The sequence below is a fragment of the Hyalella azteca genome, unplaced genomic scaffold (genome assembly GCF_000764305.2).
Source record: "Hyalella azteca isolate HAZT.00-mixed unplaced genomic scaffold, Hazt_2.0.2 contig14299, whole genome shotgun sequence".
Lineage (NCBI taxonomy): Eukaryota > Metazoa > Arthropoda > Malacostraca > Amphipoda > Hyalellidae > Hyalella > Hyalella azteca.
Window position 1 is genome coordinate 96,172 of NW_025944190.1, and position 16,582 is coordinate 112,753.

The 16,582-nt window shown below is 39.5% G+C and overlaps 1 protein-coding gene across 1 annotated transcript; it reads left to right on the top strand.

Annotated features, from left to right (window-relative positions):
* Positions 1–4,210: 4,210 nt before the first annotated feature.
* On the top strand, positions 4,211–15,364 carry LOC108683148 (circumsporozoite protein-like). Its single transcript, XM_018172433.1, has 3 exons — positions 4,211–4,244; positions 5,667–5,929; positions 15,164–15,364. The coding sequence occupies exons 1-3, from the start codon at positions 4,211–4,213 to the stop codon at positions 15,362–15,364; spliced, it is 498 nt and encodes a 165-aa protein (XP_018027922.1).
* The last annotated feature ends 1,218 nt before the right edge of the window (positions 15,365–16,582 follow it).

Consider the following 16,582-nt stretch of genomic DNA (forward strand, 5'->3'; position numbering starts at 1 on the left):
GGCGTGGTTGGGTTAATTTTTGGGGTTTGCATTAGAATGAAAAATGATATGACTGAGAAACAATAAGCCTGAAAAATGATAGTACCGGGAAATGATAAGACTGAGATATGATTAAATATACTATGCCACTGAGAGTATAGCATGCCACAGAGAGCATAGTACGCCACAGAGAGTAGGTATAGTATGCCACAGAGACTTTTAACAAAATTTTAACAAATTTTATGGTTTACTGCATTATTTTCTTGCGTGCAGTCTCAAATTTATACTAAAATTAGGTTTCCTGCACAGTGCAATTTATTTAAAAGAAAAATTTGGAAATTAAAACATGATAATATTCATATATGAGAATGTCTAGCCAAAGAAATTCTAGAGCACTCTACAGTGATCTAGTGATGAGACATGTCCAGTTATAAGCTGCCTCTGTGAATTGACATAAAAAATGTAACCCTATGAACCTTATATACAAATTAAAAAAAACTATTACACGGCCTCGCGTCCACCTAGCAAAAAATAATTGGAACGGACGGAAGGGGCCACGGCTATAAGCTAAAAAAACTGCGCTGCAACTTCTCCACGCGACAAAATTTCTTCTCGCTTCGAATCACCGACATGTGGAACAGCCTCCCCGATGACATCGTTGGCGCTCCAAGTATGAACGCGTTCAAGAACAGACTAGATAAAGCTATGGAAAAATATATGTTCAGATTTGAAATGCCTAGCTCCTTATCGAACCCGGTGGAAGTCTAGTAGCTACTTCAAACTATCGTCAGTCATGAAAAGATCCGGTCAAATGACACGAGTTTAGATCTATGAACAAGGCACGAAAAGGAAAATAATCGGCGACAGGCCACATTAGGCCTACACTTCAGCGCCGACATCACCATGTTATGTTATGTTATGTTAAAAATCACCAAACATTGCTGGATTCACGTTATACCATCACAATCTTAAGTGATGGGTGCACAGTCATGACCTACAAATGCATGATAACATATTCAAAATCTCATCAAAGTGAATAGTTCAGTAAGTACTATCAAATTTGCTTTGCGCTCTTTCATGAGAATATTAAATTAGTTTGTGCTCTAGTGATGAGAATTAATAAGGTAATAATTATCGAATTATCTTGTCTCTTTTTCGACTGAAGTTTCAGCCAACTTTGCCAAACTTCTCACTTAGTTCATATTCCTTTCCGTAGGTAGGAACGCTAGAGGGCATAACTGCCTATGAAGCCAAGTGTTCACAAGTGCTCAAAGTGTGGCAGATGTCTTTTTTGGCAAATTTTCACGGCCATAAAATAAGCTTGCTGAAGATAAGCATGGCCATACTGTGCATCTGGCCAAACCTCTTCAGGCCTAACCTACACAAGTTGTAACATTTCTACACCCAAAATAATCGTGAGCTAACCTAACCAAACAAAGAAAGGCGTCAATCATTTATGTGTACCGAGCTGCAGTTAACTTTACTGCGCTTTCGTTTTCCTAAAAGAAATAAGGGCCAATTACTTCGACTTAAGACACCGCACAGTTACTCGTTCACAATTAGGGTAGTGCGCCTCGACAGCAAACGCACGCTGCTCACTTGTCCAATGAATAGTGGCAATTGACTAGGCGAGACACAAAACTTCAAAACTTTACCTTCCATATAAAATGCTTCCCGCCCCTATTCCCACAACATCTGGCTGCTTGACGCGAAATACAAAACAGGAAGTTTCCGCGAATTTCCCTGCTTTAGAAAAATAAGTTTATTATCAGCGGCCCACTCATTTCGGCCGAAATTAATCAAGGCTCTCTTGCAGCACCCTTTAAGGCCCAATTTTAATTCGAATGTGATCCCGACGTAATTAACATCCAGCAAAGCTTCATCACACTTCGCTTTGGACTTCAATGTCGTAATATTTTCGTTATATTCACACTCTGGGAACAACATCGGATTACGAGCAGTAGGTGAGACTTGTAGAGGTGACTGGCCGGGGGTGACATATATAGGGATGGTAAGTAATAATCGCAGTGCAGTGACCGCTACGCGACACTGCCAGACGTGGAGTTATAGGTGGTACAGAGCGTGGGTTAAAATAATTCTCACCAAGTGAAATGCTCGCATTTCACATGAGCGCTGGAAAATTTTTGACTGGCATGACAAATGAATGCAGGAGGAGCGATTTGCGAGTGCACAGGAGATTTGCTACACCTACAGTCATACGACCACGTTAACTAATATTAGCTGCTAATCCAGGTATAGCCTTTAGGCTCCAAAATTAAACGAATTATTCCGAAACGTCGTTCAATTTAGCGCCTAATATAACTCTACCATCCTAATGTGTGTATTCAAATTGTATAAGATGATATTGTAAACCTATAAATGGCATATTAGTCGTAAGATAACATATATTTATCACTACAAAAATGAGAGGAAATGATATTTTCATGACAATAACGATGAATGTTGTCAATTGAATATGTATTTGAGGAACAATTGTATTTTTTATTACATCGAAATTGATGTAGGTAACTAATTTATTTTTAAGATTAGATGACACATTTCAGACTTCATTCATTGAAACTAAACTCTGCATCATAATCATCATTCATTCAGTATCCAAAAGAGGAATTTAATTCAAAGTTTAAATTATGGCTGTCACTTAACAGAAAACGATAAAAATAAGCCTTTCACTTCCTGATTTCTGAGCCGAGTAACGTCAGATTACGGTCAGTTGCCCTCATCCAGGAGCTACTTCCGGACATTAATTTATGAGTTTATAATTTAAAATCTCACATTTTCATTTTATGAATTCATTTGGTGCGATATTTTGCGTCAACATACTTGTTGTTGAATTGCAATGGCTTAGTTTTGTACTGAAGAAATATTAAACAGAGTTATTCTTCAGCCAAGTTTATTCAGTGATTTGTGTACCCTTCGAATTCGGCGGTATTTTATTGATCAGTATTGTTTGCTACTTACGTGTCTTCTGCATATTTCTGTAGTGCATTAACGGGAATGTGAGAATGTAATATGTATGTTGATGTAAAATAAATTGTATAAATCGAAAAAAATATCGACGTTTGAAGGTTCTCGAATAGTCAAACAAATAGCTGCTCTCTGGCAACTTATAAATGTAGCATGATGAGACATGCTAAAAAAACTGTAAAACTTACTTGATTATCAAAATGAGTTATGCGAATCAGCTGCAATAGCAGGCTTGAAATTGAAGCGATGGGCCATATTAAACCACTTCAAGATGATATCCTAGAGCATAAAATGCTACAGTCAGCCATCAACCGTTTTCTGGAATCCCATCAAAAAACTTTAATTGGTAAACCTAAAGAAACTTCAAAGTGCATCGTCCGTTTGCCTGATCGTGTTATTTTTGCAACGAATGCTGTCTAAAATAAATAACGACTGACTGTCTAGTGACATATAGATATACTTATGACACGAATTGTTCCACATTACGACAACTAAGTGATGAAGTGGCCTAGAACCACGCCCACAGCGACTGTGGGGCAGACCAAGCAACGAGTGAGTAAATTAACATCACAGTCTTTATTCACAATGCGCTGTGGATGACGTTGCCAGAACAAGCTCCGTCCGCTCAGTTTTCATTTAGCGCTAAACGCTGAGTTTTGGCCGCTCGTATATGCCATACTCAGTTATATCGAATATCCAATTTACCTATTGTACCTACTTGGGTCGATCATAATTAAAATATTTTGTAACTTTATAATTTGTGTTCTTAGATTCGAATTGTCGTTTATACTTTAAAATGGCCTTCAGAAATTTTCATTTGCCTGATAATTGTCAGCGAGAAACCGTTTGACTTTTCTAAGTAACAAAATAGGAAATTTTGAATAAATATCGTTTTTTGATCCTCAATTGAACTGAAATAAAGAACAATTTCTGCCAAGCTGTACAATATATTCTCTATCTGAGCATTTTTACCATTCCAAATAACATATAGCCAGTAAATGTTATTGCACTTTCAATATCGTAATTTCTCTCGTGCAATGCAGGGGGCCGTTGTCGCCTGACGCCCAGAGCCAACCGAACACGAGGTCTGCCGACCCGTCTTCCTGCGCGTCATATTTAGGACAGTTACCCAAACACTGACGCACCTCATAATGACGTCACTGTTGCTTTAATATGCTGAATATTGCATCACATTTGGCCTCTAAACAGCTTAAATTTTGAAATAATTAAGGCTTTCTTGGCCAATATGCAGATGTCCAGCAGGAAGCTGGAAGATCGACGTAAATAACTGTTAACATTTTTGATTGATCAGTAGTTCGAGGCTGGGCACGTTTGTTCCCAATTTTTATTGGCATCTTGATTTGTTGTGTCCTAAAATATTTTTGGAGGCCCTATGGCCTTGTCTAAAATGCAAGTTGAAATATAGAATCATGTGCAGTCAATACCGCGCTGCATATTTATTGTGGCTTCCGCAAGTATGTGTCAGGATACATATCGCGTCTGAATGTTTGCATGTTTACATTGCTGCAGTGTAGACAGAGAAATGTAACAGCACATCTTGACGTGTGACACACCGGGACACTGCACCTGACTGTTATAGTACCTGGTCTTTATAATAATGTATCATCAATAAATAATTTCAATACAAACATGTTCGAGGTCCACCAGCACCACTTCTACTACCAGCTGCCTAAACATGTTCAAGGTCCACCAGCTGCATGAACAGGTTCGAAGTCAACTAGCTGCCTGAATATGTTTCAAATAATTTTAATGGTTAACAAGTCTATGTTCGCAACGTAAAGTCATGATCACCAATCAGTATCAAGCTGTTATTTTTGATCTCCAAGGCAACGGTTCCTAATTGAAGAAGTGTTAGAATGAGTTAACCCTGAAAATATTTAGAGCACTTCTTAGAAAATGTTTATCATCGCTATACTATGTCATTGTTGGGTCAAAGTTGCATGGAAGGGATGACTGGACGCTTTGCCACCGATCAAATTTCAAACGGATAAATAGGGACGCCTGTCGGAGACCACCACTGCCGTGCTTCAAATTGACTATCATGATCATTTCCCTCAAGAACATAGCCTATAACACTTCTTGATTGTGACATGGCCCAGTGGTTACAGTTCAGAGTACCAAGATTGGCGCAGAGAGGCGCGGGTTTGATCCCGGCTCTGTGCGACAGTTTGTGGTCAGAATTGACGAGGAGGCCGGTCGGTTAAGCACAGCAGAATTGTAGCAGTGAGTTGCATGCTCGAAACCGCAAAATGCTGTGACTGTTGTGCGATGTTGAGAATCGGCGACAGGCTTACGGCCTACTAAACGCTGAATTCGCTATATAATCCGCTATATATATTATCAGCTGCAAGCCACCAGACAGAACACATCAATTGAATTAGATCAACCAGCCCACAGGACCGCCTGCCAACATGCGAACAAATTCTACACCACCCAGTCGGAGCGCGCCGGAGCCTTGCAGCGATTTTTGATGCCCGCCACCGACCCGTCCGTATCTGTCCCGTGTGTCGAATCAGCCTGTGTTCGAATGGCCACTCGTCGTAGGATGATAAATTTTAGAACAGAGCTATGCTATATGAAACTCAACCACCGACTGTGAGCTAAAAGTGACCGTCAGGACACTTTTGCCCCCCGTCTGGGGCAAAAGTGACCAAAACGCCCGAGCCCCCGTCTTCTCGCAGACGGTGCAAACACCCAGTGTCCCCGTCTCCTCACTGACGGTGCAAACACCCCGTGTCCCCGTCTCCTCGCTGACGGTGCAAACACCCCGTGTCCCCGTCTCCTCACTGGCGGTGCAAACACCCAGTGTCCCCGTCTTCTTGCTGACGGTGCAAACACCCAGTGTCCCCGTCTCATCGCTGACGGTGCAAACACCCAGTTTCCCCGTCTTCTTGCTGACGGTACAAACACCCAGTGTCCCCGTCTCCTCACTGACGGTGCAAACGTCAGTGAGGCCACAGACCTGCCTTAATTTGGCCGTAGACCGGTCGCCAATTCTTAAAATCGCAGAACATTCACAGCATTTAGCGGTCTCGAACTCGCAACTCACTATTGCAATTTTGAGGTGCTTAACCGCCCGGCCTCCTCGCCGATTCTGACCAGAAACTGGCGAACAGAGCTAGGATCGAACCCGCACCTCTCTGCTCCAATCTTGGTACTCTGCTGAACTTTAACCACTTGGTCACCATGTTTAACCAATACTTTTTGCGTAAGCTCGTTTTGAAATGGAACAATTTTGTAAAATCTGGAAATTTTAAAAAATTACATTCATAGTTTTTTATTCGCGTGAAAGTGGACAAGGATAAGTCTAAAGACACCTGATGGTTAACGCAATTGGCAAAGGAAAAGCTTGGGTTGCAGCATCAAGTAATTTTTAAGAATTTTAATCTTTTTTCAATAAATTTTAGTTATTTGGCTGCCATAAACAATAAAAAACGCCAATATAAAAATTAATCTTCTCCTACGATTTTAAAGTTATAACATTGAGAGATACACCATTCGATTCGTAAAGACAAGATCTAGCGATCATCCGGTCATTTTTCTGATTCCTTTTATGTTTGAATTATATATTAAAATTAATGGGGGTAGGGGGAAAATTTCAATTATCAGAAAAATCTCAGAAAATTAAAGAAATTTGGAAAAAAGTGATACGATGATCGCTAGATATGGTCTTTGCGAATTGCATGATATGTCTCTCGATGTTGTAGCACGTCAATTGAATGAGATTTTCACAGTACCTCCTAATTTTTGCCGTTTGCTAAGTATTTCACGTTTTCCTTCATTCTTTCCGATAAATTCATATGAACAAAAAGTTGTTTCTAATTTCTAATTTACATATGTGCACCAAGTTTCAGAATGATCCGTCCGTAAACAAAAGTTTTTATATGGCTTCACATGCTACCCTTTAAGGGTAAAATTTGTTGCCTACGGCTTCGCCCCCGTTAAGGGGACCGCCCTAGCATACGAAAACTTCTACAGTTATTATCCGATTGTCATGAAACTTCACATACATACGTAAAATATAAAAAAAAAACATTTTGCTCATATGAATTTTTCGAAAAAATTGATAGAAAACGTGAAATTCATAGAAAACGGCTAAAAAGGGGTACTTTAGAAAATCTATCTCCTCCCACAAATATCATCCTACAACATTTTAAGGGACCTAAAACCCGCCTCCCTTTGAGGAGCTGTCACAAAGTCATTTTTCGACGTACAGGGACGATACTTATACCGTTCGATGCGCAAGAAAACAACCTTTAAGATGAGATAAGAAACAGAAAAACTCAAAATTTTCAAATTTTAGCTAAGGCGGTCCCCTTAACCTCACTCACCTGCCGGCCCTGCGAACGATTTGATCTGCACGGAAATTCAAGACGCGCTACTATGCGATTAATTAATTATACTTTAGCTAGGTCCATTGGACTCAAAATTTATAGATTTTTTAATGGAAATATTTTTTTGATAAAATAAATGAAGTAATGAACGTGTTCCTTTTAGACACCGCGATAATATATTTCAATCAATTTTGCAGGAACATTTCATCCGGGATTTATGAGAAGAATTTTCCGAAGTCGAGCATTTCCCCTATAAAAACAATAGTAAAACTTAATCCTAAGGTGTAACTGGTAGAATATTAAAATTTGAATACATACACACATTGAACACACATTTGAACATTATTAATTTCAAGTCTTATAATGTTGAAATGAAATCGAAAATTATTTCATGGTTGGATAAGATACACCAAAATAGGCTTACACTCAATAACGCTCTGAGCCAGCAAAGTCATATTAAGTTCTGCATCAAATCTACATAATTCAAAAGTTCCAATGTAAGTTGTAATTTTTTTTCTACTGATTATTTAGATTCGAAAGTTTATTTAAACTATGTTGTTAAACTTTAGAATATTAGACTGAGAAACTCTGAAGCTGCCTGAGTCGCAATCTTCACTTCTATTACTTTTCGATATCATGCAGTCCGGTACAGCACGGCAGTCCAATGACCATGCAGGGCCTATTATACTTTCAAAACTCGCCATGTGAACGTAAGTACTTACGCTCTATTTTCTTGTCTACGATTGGTGGATTTTGCTTGAAAGGCCGTCAATGATTGGCTGATGAACTTACGATCTCTTAACTTTTTTTGAAAGTATGGCCCCTCAGTTCTTTGCAACTTTCGAGTTGCAGCATCATGACATAAATGCGTACTTAGAAAATGGCTATTGTATTGAATGTTGCTTAGATTTCATAAGATTATCTTGTCATATTACATAATTATAATTATAATAACGACTGATATGACGTACCAAGAAGAAATATTATAATTCGTTTGAACGTTTAAATAGGTTATGTAATTCTGATGTAATAGCAAGTTTGAAATTGAAGCGATAGGCGATATTAAACCGATTTGCGATGATATCCCGAGCCCTAAAAGTTGAATTGAGCCATCTAACGCTTTTTGTTATTCTGTTGAAAACTGTTATTTTGTGCAACTGCAAAAAACTCATGGATTGCATTGTCAATTTGTCCGGTGGTTTGCTAGTGTTTGAATCGAGTGCTGCGCCGGCCCAAACTAATTAAGGACTGTCCGTCTATGAACACATTTGATACCTTTTGACATGTACTGCTCAGTGTATGCATGCACAGTTCGTACTACAAGACTTTTTTTCAGTCATTGGAATTGAGTTATGAAATCGGTTGATGTCTGCGTATTTTCAGTGAAAAATACTAGCTTGCATCCTGTATGAAGTACTGCCACTGAGATATGATGAGATAACATTACATAACATAACATAGTGATCTCGGCGCTGAAGTGTAGGCCTGATATGGCCTGTCGCCGATTCTTTTCCGTTTCGTGCCTTGTTCACAGAAGATCTAAAATCTTGTTATTTGACCGGATCTTTTCATGACTGAAGATAGTTTGAAGTAGCTACTAGATTTCCACCGGGTTCGATATGGTGCTATATAGGCATTTCAAATCTGAACATATATTTTTCCATAGCTTTATCTAATCTGTTCTTGAACGCGTTCATACTTGGAGCGCCAACGATTTTATCGTGGAGGCTGTTTACATAACATAACATAGTGATCTCGGCGCTGAAGTGTAGGCCTGATATGGCCTGTCGCCGATTCTTTTCCGTTTCGTGCCTTGTTCACAGAAGATCTAAAATCGTGTTATTTGACCGGATCTTTTCATGACTGACGATAGTTTGAAGTAGCTACTAGATTTCCACCGGGTTCGATAAAGAGCTAGGCATTTCAAATCTGAACATATATTTTTCCATAGCTTTATCTAATCTGTTCTTGAACGCGTTCATACTTGGAGCGCCAACGATTTTATCGTGGAGGCTGTTCCACATGTCGGTGTTTCGAAGAGAGAAGAAATATTGTCGCGTGAAGTTGCAGCGCAGTTTTTTTAGTTTATAGCTTTGGCCCCTGCATGGTGTTGGTTCTTGTTTTAGATGCAGGGTAATGCGTGTAAACTTCCTTAAATAATAATAATAATGTCATATAATAATATAGCGGTTCAGCGTTTATTAGGCCGTAGGCCTGTCGCCGATTCTCAACATAGCAGAACATTCGCAGCTTGTTGCGGGCTTGAACTCGCAACGATCACTGCTTCAAATTTTCTTTACTTATAACCGCCCGGCCTCCTCGCCGATATTCTGACCAAAAACTGGCGCACAGAGCTGGGATCGAATCCGCACCTCTCTGCTCCAATCTTGGAACTCTTAACTTTAACCACAAGGCCGCCCTGCCAATTAATGAAAATAACTGTTAAAGATATCATTACAATATATATTTTCTTGAAAAAGACCAAATGACAGCCCTCATTGTCAATGCATTCAGTTAGTCGATTTCTGAAGATCCGTTCAACTTGCTGAAGCATATCAACGGGCATCTTGGCAATGGCTTGGCGTATCTTGATTTTGATTGAGGTGGTCCTTGGGCAGTCATTGTAAACAATTGATTTAAGATAACCCCATTAAAATCACATGGAGCCAAATCGGGGGATCAAGCCGGCCAAGGAAGGTCACCACTCAAGGAGAAGAGGCGCTATGCAAAATGTTGTCTCGCAAGATCCATTGGACATCGCGCTGTGTGGGCCGTGGCTCCATCTTGTATGAACCAGACATCCACGACATTCATTTCAGGCCAGTTCTGCCAAAAGAAAGGCGTCAATCATTTGCGTGTACTGAGCTTCAGTCACCTTTACTGTGCGATCGTTTTCCTCAGAGAAATAAGGGCCAATTAATTTAACTTAATTATGACCCTGCACAGCGCACAGCCACGCTTTCACAATTACGGGAGTACGCCTCGAAAGCAAACGCACGCTGCTCACTTGTCCATTGCATTGTAGCAACTGACTAGGCGGGACACCAAACTTCATAACCTTACCTTCCATATGAAATGCTTTCCGCCATTTTCCTATACAACATCTGGCTGCTTAGCGCGAATTACCAAACAGGAAGTTTCCGTGAATCGCTCTGAATTAGAGAAATAAATTTATTATCAGCGGCCGACTCATTTGGGCCGAAATTGATTAAGGCTCTCTTGCAGCACCCATTAAGGCCCAATTTTAATTCGAATGTGATCCCGACGTAATTAACATCCAGCAAAGCTTTATCACACTTCGCTTTGGACTTCAATGTCGTAATATTTTCGTTATATTCACACTCTGGGAACAACATCGGATTACGAGCAGTAGGTGAGACTTGTAGAGGTGGCTGGCCGGGGGTGACATATATAGGGATGATAAGTAATAATCGCTGTGCAGTGGCCGCCACGCGACACTGCCAGACGTGGAGTTAGGTGGTACAGAGCGTGGGTAAAAATAATCCTCACCAAGTGAAATGCTCGCGTTTCACATCATAAAAATTTTGCGCTGATATTCCAAATTGATGTAGAAAGGGGGATTTGAGAATGCACAGGAGAATTGCTATTACCTCTAATCATACCACCAGGTTTTTAAAAAGGTACGTAATCAGTTATAGGGCTATCGCTCCAAAATTAATATTCCGACACGTGGGTTAACGCTGCATCAGATCTTACATGACCAGGCTAATGTGTATACTTTAGTTGGTTAAGGTGGAATTGTTAAATTGAAAAAGGTAAATTATTGTAGAATAACTGATATTTATCCCAAAAAAAACTTACAAAAAAATAATTTCATTGAAATAATGATGAATATTGTCATTTGAATATGTATATGAGAAACAATTGTGGTTTTTATTTCAACAAAATTTTGATAGGTAACTAATTTATTTTTCGAGTCAGACAATAAATTTCAGACATCATTCGTTGAAACTAAACGCGGCATCATAAGCATCATTCATTTTCAGTATCCAAAAGAGGGAATGAATTCGAAGATAAAATTATGAATGGTCACTTACCAAAAAACAACAAAAAATATAACTCAGCACTAACTACAGTGAGTGACAGAGCGCATTTTCTCGTCGACGAAAACGTGAAGTCACGGAAGACGGACAGACAGACGGACATGACGAGCACAATAGTGCATTTTTCCCATAAACGAGAAAATGCGCTAAAAATTGAGATTTTACATTAAAAACCCATGAATTAATGGTCGGAAGTAGCTCCTGGATGACGGAAACTGACCGTAATCTGACGTTACTTGGCTCAGAAATCAGTAAGTGAATGGCTTTTTAGCGCATCTTCTTATTTATGAAAAAAATGCACTATTGTGCTCGCCATGTCCGTCTGTCCGTCCGTCTGTCCGTCTTCCGTGACTTCACGTTTTCGTCGACGAGAAAATGCGCTCTCTGTTACTGCAGTGAGTACTGAGTTATATTTTTTATTTTATTGATTCATTTGGAGTGATATTTTGCGCCAACATACTTGTCGAATTTCAATGGCTTAGTTTTGTTCTGAATAAATATTAAACTGAGTTATTCTTCAGCCAAGTCTATTCAGTAATTTGTGTACCGGAGCGACACTACAGCGAACTCGACTGCGAACTGGCCTGCGCACTCGGATGCAAAACGTAACTTGACGTTCAACTCTAAATCAATAATCCATCAATAATCCGTAAATCCATATATACTGAACGGATTTCATTCAAATTTGAAAAATAAGTAGATATTATCAATGCGCTATGGACAGAATTATTTCAGAATTTTAAGTCGTTGCATTTTTTATTAATAAGAAAAACCTAACTTCACTTTCACCTCGCAGGTTGGGTCAAGTTTCAGTATTTTGTGACATTTAGAAAAAAGAACTATGCTATCATAACCTAACCTGCGAGTTGGCGTTTTTTTAGCTATGAATTTCTGAAAAAAAAACCTGTAGCATTTTTAACTCAGGCTGGGTGAGTTGAACGTGAAGTTAGGTTTTCCGTATTATTAAAAAACTAATTGATGTTTAAATATGAAATAGATACCTCCTTAGCGCATTGATAATATCTACTTATTTTTCAAATTTGAATGAAATCCGTTCAGTATTTATGGATTTATGACGGGCAGAGTTGAATGTGAAGTTAGGTTTTCCGTATTAATAAAACATGAATCGACGTAAAAATCTGAATTAATTCCGTCCACAGCGAGTAATATTGATATATATAATAAATATCACATTGATGTAAAATAAATTGTAGAAATAGAAAAAATATCGACGTTTAAAGGTTCTCGAATTTTCAAACAAAAAATTGCTCTTTGGCAACTTATAAATGTAGGTAGCATGTTGAGACATGCTAAAAAAACTGTAAAACTTGCTTGTTATCAAAATGATTTATGCGAATAAGCTGCAATAGCAGGCTTGAAATTGAAACGATGGGCCATATTAAACCACATCACGACGATATAATCGAGCATAAAAAGCTACAGTCAGCCATCAACCGTTTTCTGGAATCCTATTAAAAAACTTTGATGGGTAAACCTAAAGAAACTTCAGAGTGCTAAGTCCGTTCGCCTGATCATATGTTTTTTTTTGCAACGAATGCGGTCTAAAATAAATAAGGACTGACTGTCTAGTGACATATAAATGGATTTTTGAAACGAATTGTTCCACAATACGACCACAAAGTAATGAAGTGGCCTGGAACCACGCCAGTAAATTAACATCACAGCCTTTATTCACAATGCGCTGTTGTTGTTGCCAGAAAAAGCTCCGTCCGCTCAATTTTCATTTAGCGCTAAACGCTGAGTTTTGACAGCTCATATATGCCATACTCCGTCATAGCGAATATCAAATTTACCTATTTCATCTTCTTGTGTCGATCATAATTCAAATATTTTGTAACTTCATAATTAGTGTTGTTATAATCGAGACGCTGTTTGTACGTTAAAATGGTGGTCATAAATTTTCTTTTTGGCTGATAATTGTCAACGAGAAACCGTTTCACTTTTTTAAGTAACGAAATAGGAAATTTCGAATATATATAGTTTTTTGTTCTTCAATTGAACTGAAATAAAGAACAATTTCTGCCAAGCTATACAATATATTCTATATCTATGCATTTTTAACATTCCAAATTACGTATAGCCAGTAACTGTTGTTGCACTTTCAATATCGTAATTTCTCTCGTGCAATGCAGGGGCCGTTGTCACCTGGCGCCCTGAGCCAACCAAACACGAGATCTGCCGACCCGTCTTCCTGCGCGTCATATTTAGGAGAGTTACCCAAACGCTGACGCACCTCATGATGACGTCACTGTTGATTTATTATGCTGAATATTGCACCTCATTTGACCTCTAATCAACATGAACTTTTTGAAATACTTAAGGCTTTCTTGGCCGACATGCAGAAGTTCAGCAGAAAGCTGGAAAATTGACGTAATTATCTGCATATGTTTTGAACTGTTCAGTAGTTCGAGGCTGGGCACGTTTGTTTCCCTTACTTTTAGGAAAGTTTCGGTTGGAATGAGTGACCTAAATTATTTTTGAAGGCCCTATGGCCTCGTCAAAATGCAAGTTGAAATAGAGAAGGGTATGCAGTCAATTTCACGCTGCATATTTATTGCGGCTTCCGTAAGTATGTGTCAGGATACCTATCGGGTCGGAATGTTTGGATGTTTACATTGCGGCAGTGTAGACAGAGAAATGTAACAGCACATCTTGACGGGTGACACACCGGGACCTTGCACCTGACTATTATAGTACCTGGTCTTTATAATAAAGTATCATCAATAAATCATTTCAATGCAAACATGTTCGAGTCCACCACTGCCAGCTGCCTAAACATGTTCAAGGTCCACCAGCTGAATGAACAGGTTCAAAGTCAACTAGCTGCCTGAATATGTTTCAATTAATTTTAATGGTTAACAAGTCTATGTCCGCAACGTAAAGTCATGATCGCCAATCAGTATCAAGCTGATATTTTTGATCTCCAAGCCTCCAAGGCAACGGTTCCCAATCGAAGAAGTGTTAGAATGAGTTTAACTGAAAATATTTAATTAGAGCACTTCTTAATAGATGTTTATCATCGCTATAACTATGTCATTGTTGGATCAAAGTTGCTGGGGAGGGATGACTGGACGCTTTTCCACCGATCAAATTTTATACGGATAAATAGGGACGTCTGTCGGAGTCCACCAATGCCGTGCTACAAATGGACTGTCATGATTCCTTCCCCCAAGAACGTAGCCTATAATACTTATTGATTGTGACAGGGCTGCTGATTGTGAAAGCCCCCTGCATGTGTCAGGGGTCAGGGTGGCCCAGTGGTTATAGTTCAGAATACCAAGATTGGAGCAGAGAGGCGCGGGTTCGATTCTAGCTCTGTGCGCCAGTTTCTGGTCAGAATCGGCGAGGAGGCCGGGCGATTAAGCACAGCAGAATTGTAGCAGTAAGTTGCGAGTTAGAGACCGCAAAATGCTGTGAATGTTCTGCGATATTAAGAATCGGCTCAGGCCTATGGCCTACTTAACGCTGAAACCGCTATTATCAGCTGCAAGCCACCAGACAGATCACATCCATTAAATTAGATCAATCAGCCCACAGGACCGTCTGCCAATACGCGAAAAAATTCTACACCACCCAGACGGAGCGCGCCGGAGCCTTGCAGTGATTTTGATGCCCGCCACCGACCCGTCCGTATCTGTCCCAAAACGCCCCGTGCCCCCGTCTTCTCGCTGACGGTGCAAACACCCAGTGTCCCCGTCTTCTTGCTGACGGTGCAAACACTCCGTGTCCCGTCTCCTCACTGACGGTTCAAACACCCAGTGTCCCCGTCTTCTCGCTGACGGTGCAAACACCCAGTGTCCCCGTCATCTCGCTGACTGTGCAAACACCCCGTGTCCCCGTCCCCTCGCTGATGGTGCAAACACCCAGTGTCCCCGTCTTCTCGCTGACGGTACAAACACCCTGTGCCCCCGTCTCCTCACAGACGGTGCAAACGTCAGTGAGGCCACAGACCTGCCATAATTAGGCCGTAAACCTGTCGCCAATTCTTAACCTCGCAGAACATTCGCAGCATTTAGCGGTCTCGAACTCGCAACTCACTATTGCAATTTTGAGGTGCTTAACCGCCCGGCCCTCTCGCTGATTCTGATCAGAAACTGGCGAACAGAGCTGGGATCGAACCCGCACCTCTCTGCTCCAATCTTGGTACTCTGCTGAACTTTAACCACTGGGCCAACATGTTTAACCAATACTTTTTGCGTAAGCTCGTTTTGAAATGGAGCAATTTTGTAAAATCTGGAAATTTTTAAAAATCACATTCATAGTTTTTTATTCACGTGAAAGTGGACAAGGATAAGTCTACAGACACCTGATGGTTAAAGCAATTGGCAAAAAAAGCTTGGGTTACAGCATTTAGTAATTTTTCACCATTCGATTCGTTGAGACAAGATCTAGCGATCATCCGGTCATTTTTCTGATTTCTTTTTTGTTTGAATTATATATTAAAAATGATGGGGGTAGGGGGAAAATTTAAAATATCAGAAAAATCACAAAAAATTAAAGAAATTTGGAAAAAAGTGATAAGATGATCGCTAGATATGGTCTTTACGAATCGCACGATATGTCTCTCGATGTTGTAGCACGTCAATTGAATGAAGAGATTTTCACACAAACCCTTAATTTTTGCCGTTTTCTAAGTATATCACGTTTTCCTTCAATCTTTCCGATAAATTCACATGAACAAAAAGGTTTTAGATTTATAATTTACATATGTGCACCAAGTTTCAGAATGATCCGTCCGTAAACAAAAGTTTATATAAGGCTTCACATGCTACCCTTTAAGGGTAAAATTTGTTGCCTGACGGCCCTGCGAACGATTTGATCTGCACGGAAATTCAAGACGCGCTACTACGCGAATAATTAATTATACCTTACCTAAGTCCATTTGACTCAAAATTTATAGATTTTTTTAATATAAATTTTTTTTTTTGAGAAAATAAATGAAGTAATGAACGTGTTCCTTTTAGACACCGTGATAATATATTTCAATCAATTTTGCAGGAACATTTCATCCGGGATTTATGAGAAGAATTTTCCGAAGTCGAGCATTTCCCCCATAAAAACAATATTAAAGCTTGATTCTAAGTTGTAACTGGTAGAATATTAAAATTTGAATACATACACACATTGAACACACATTGAACATTATTAACTTCAAGTCTTGAAATGTCGAAATGAAAT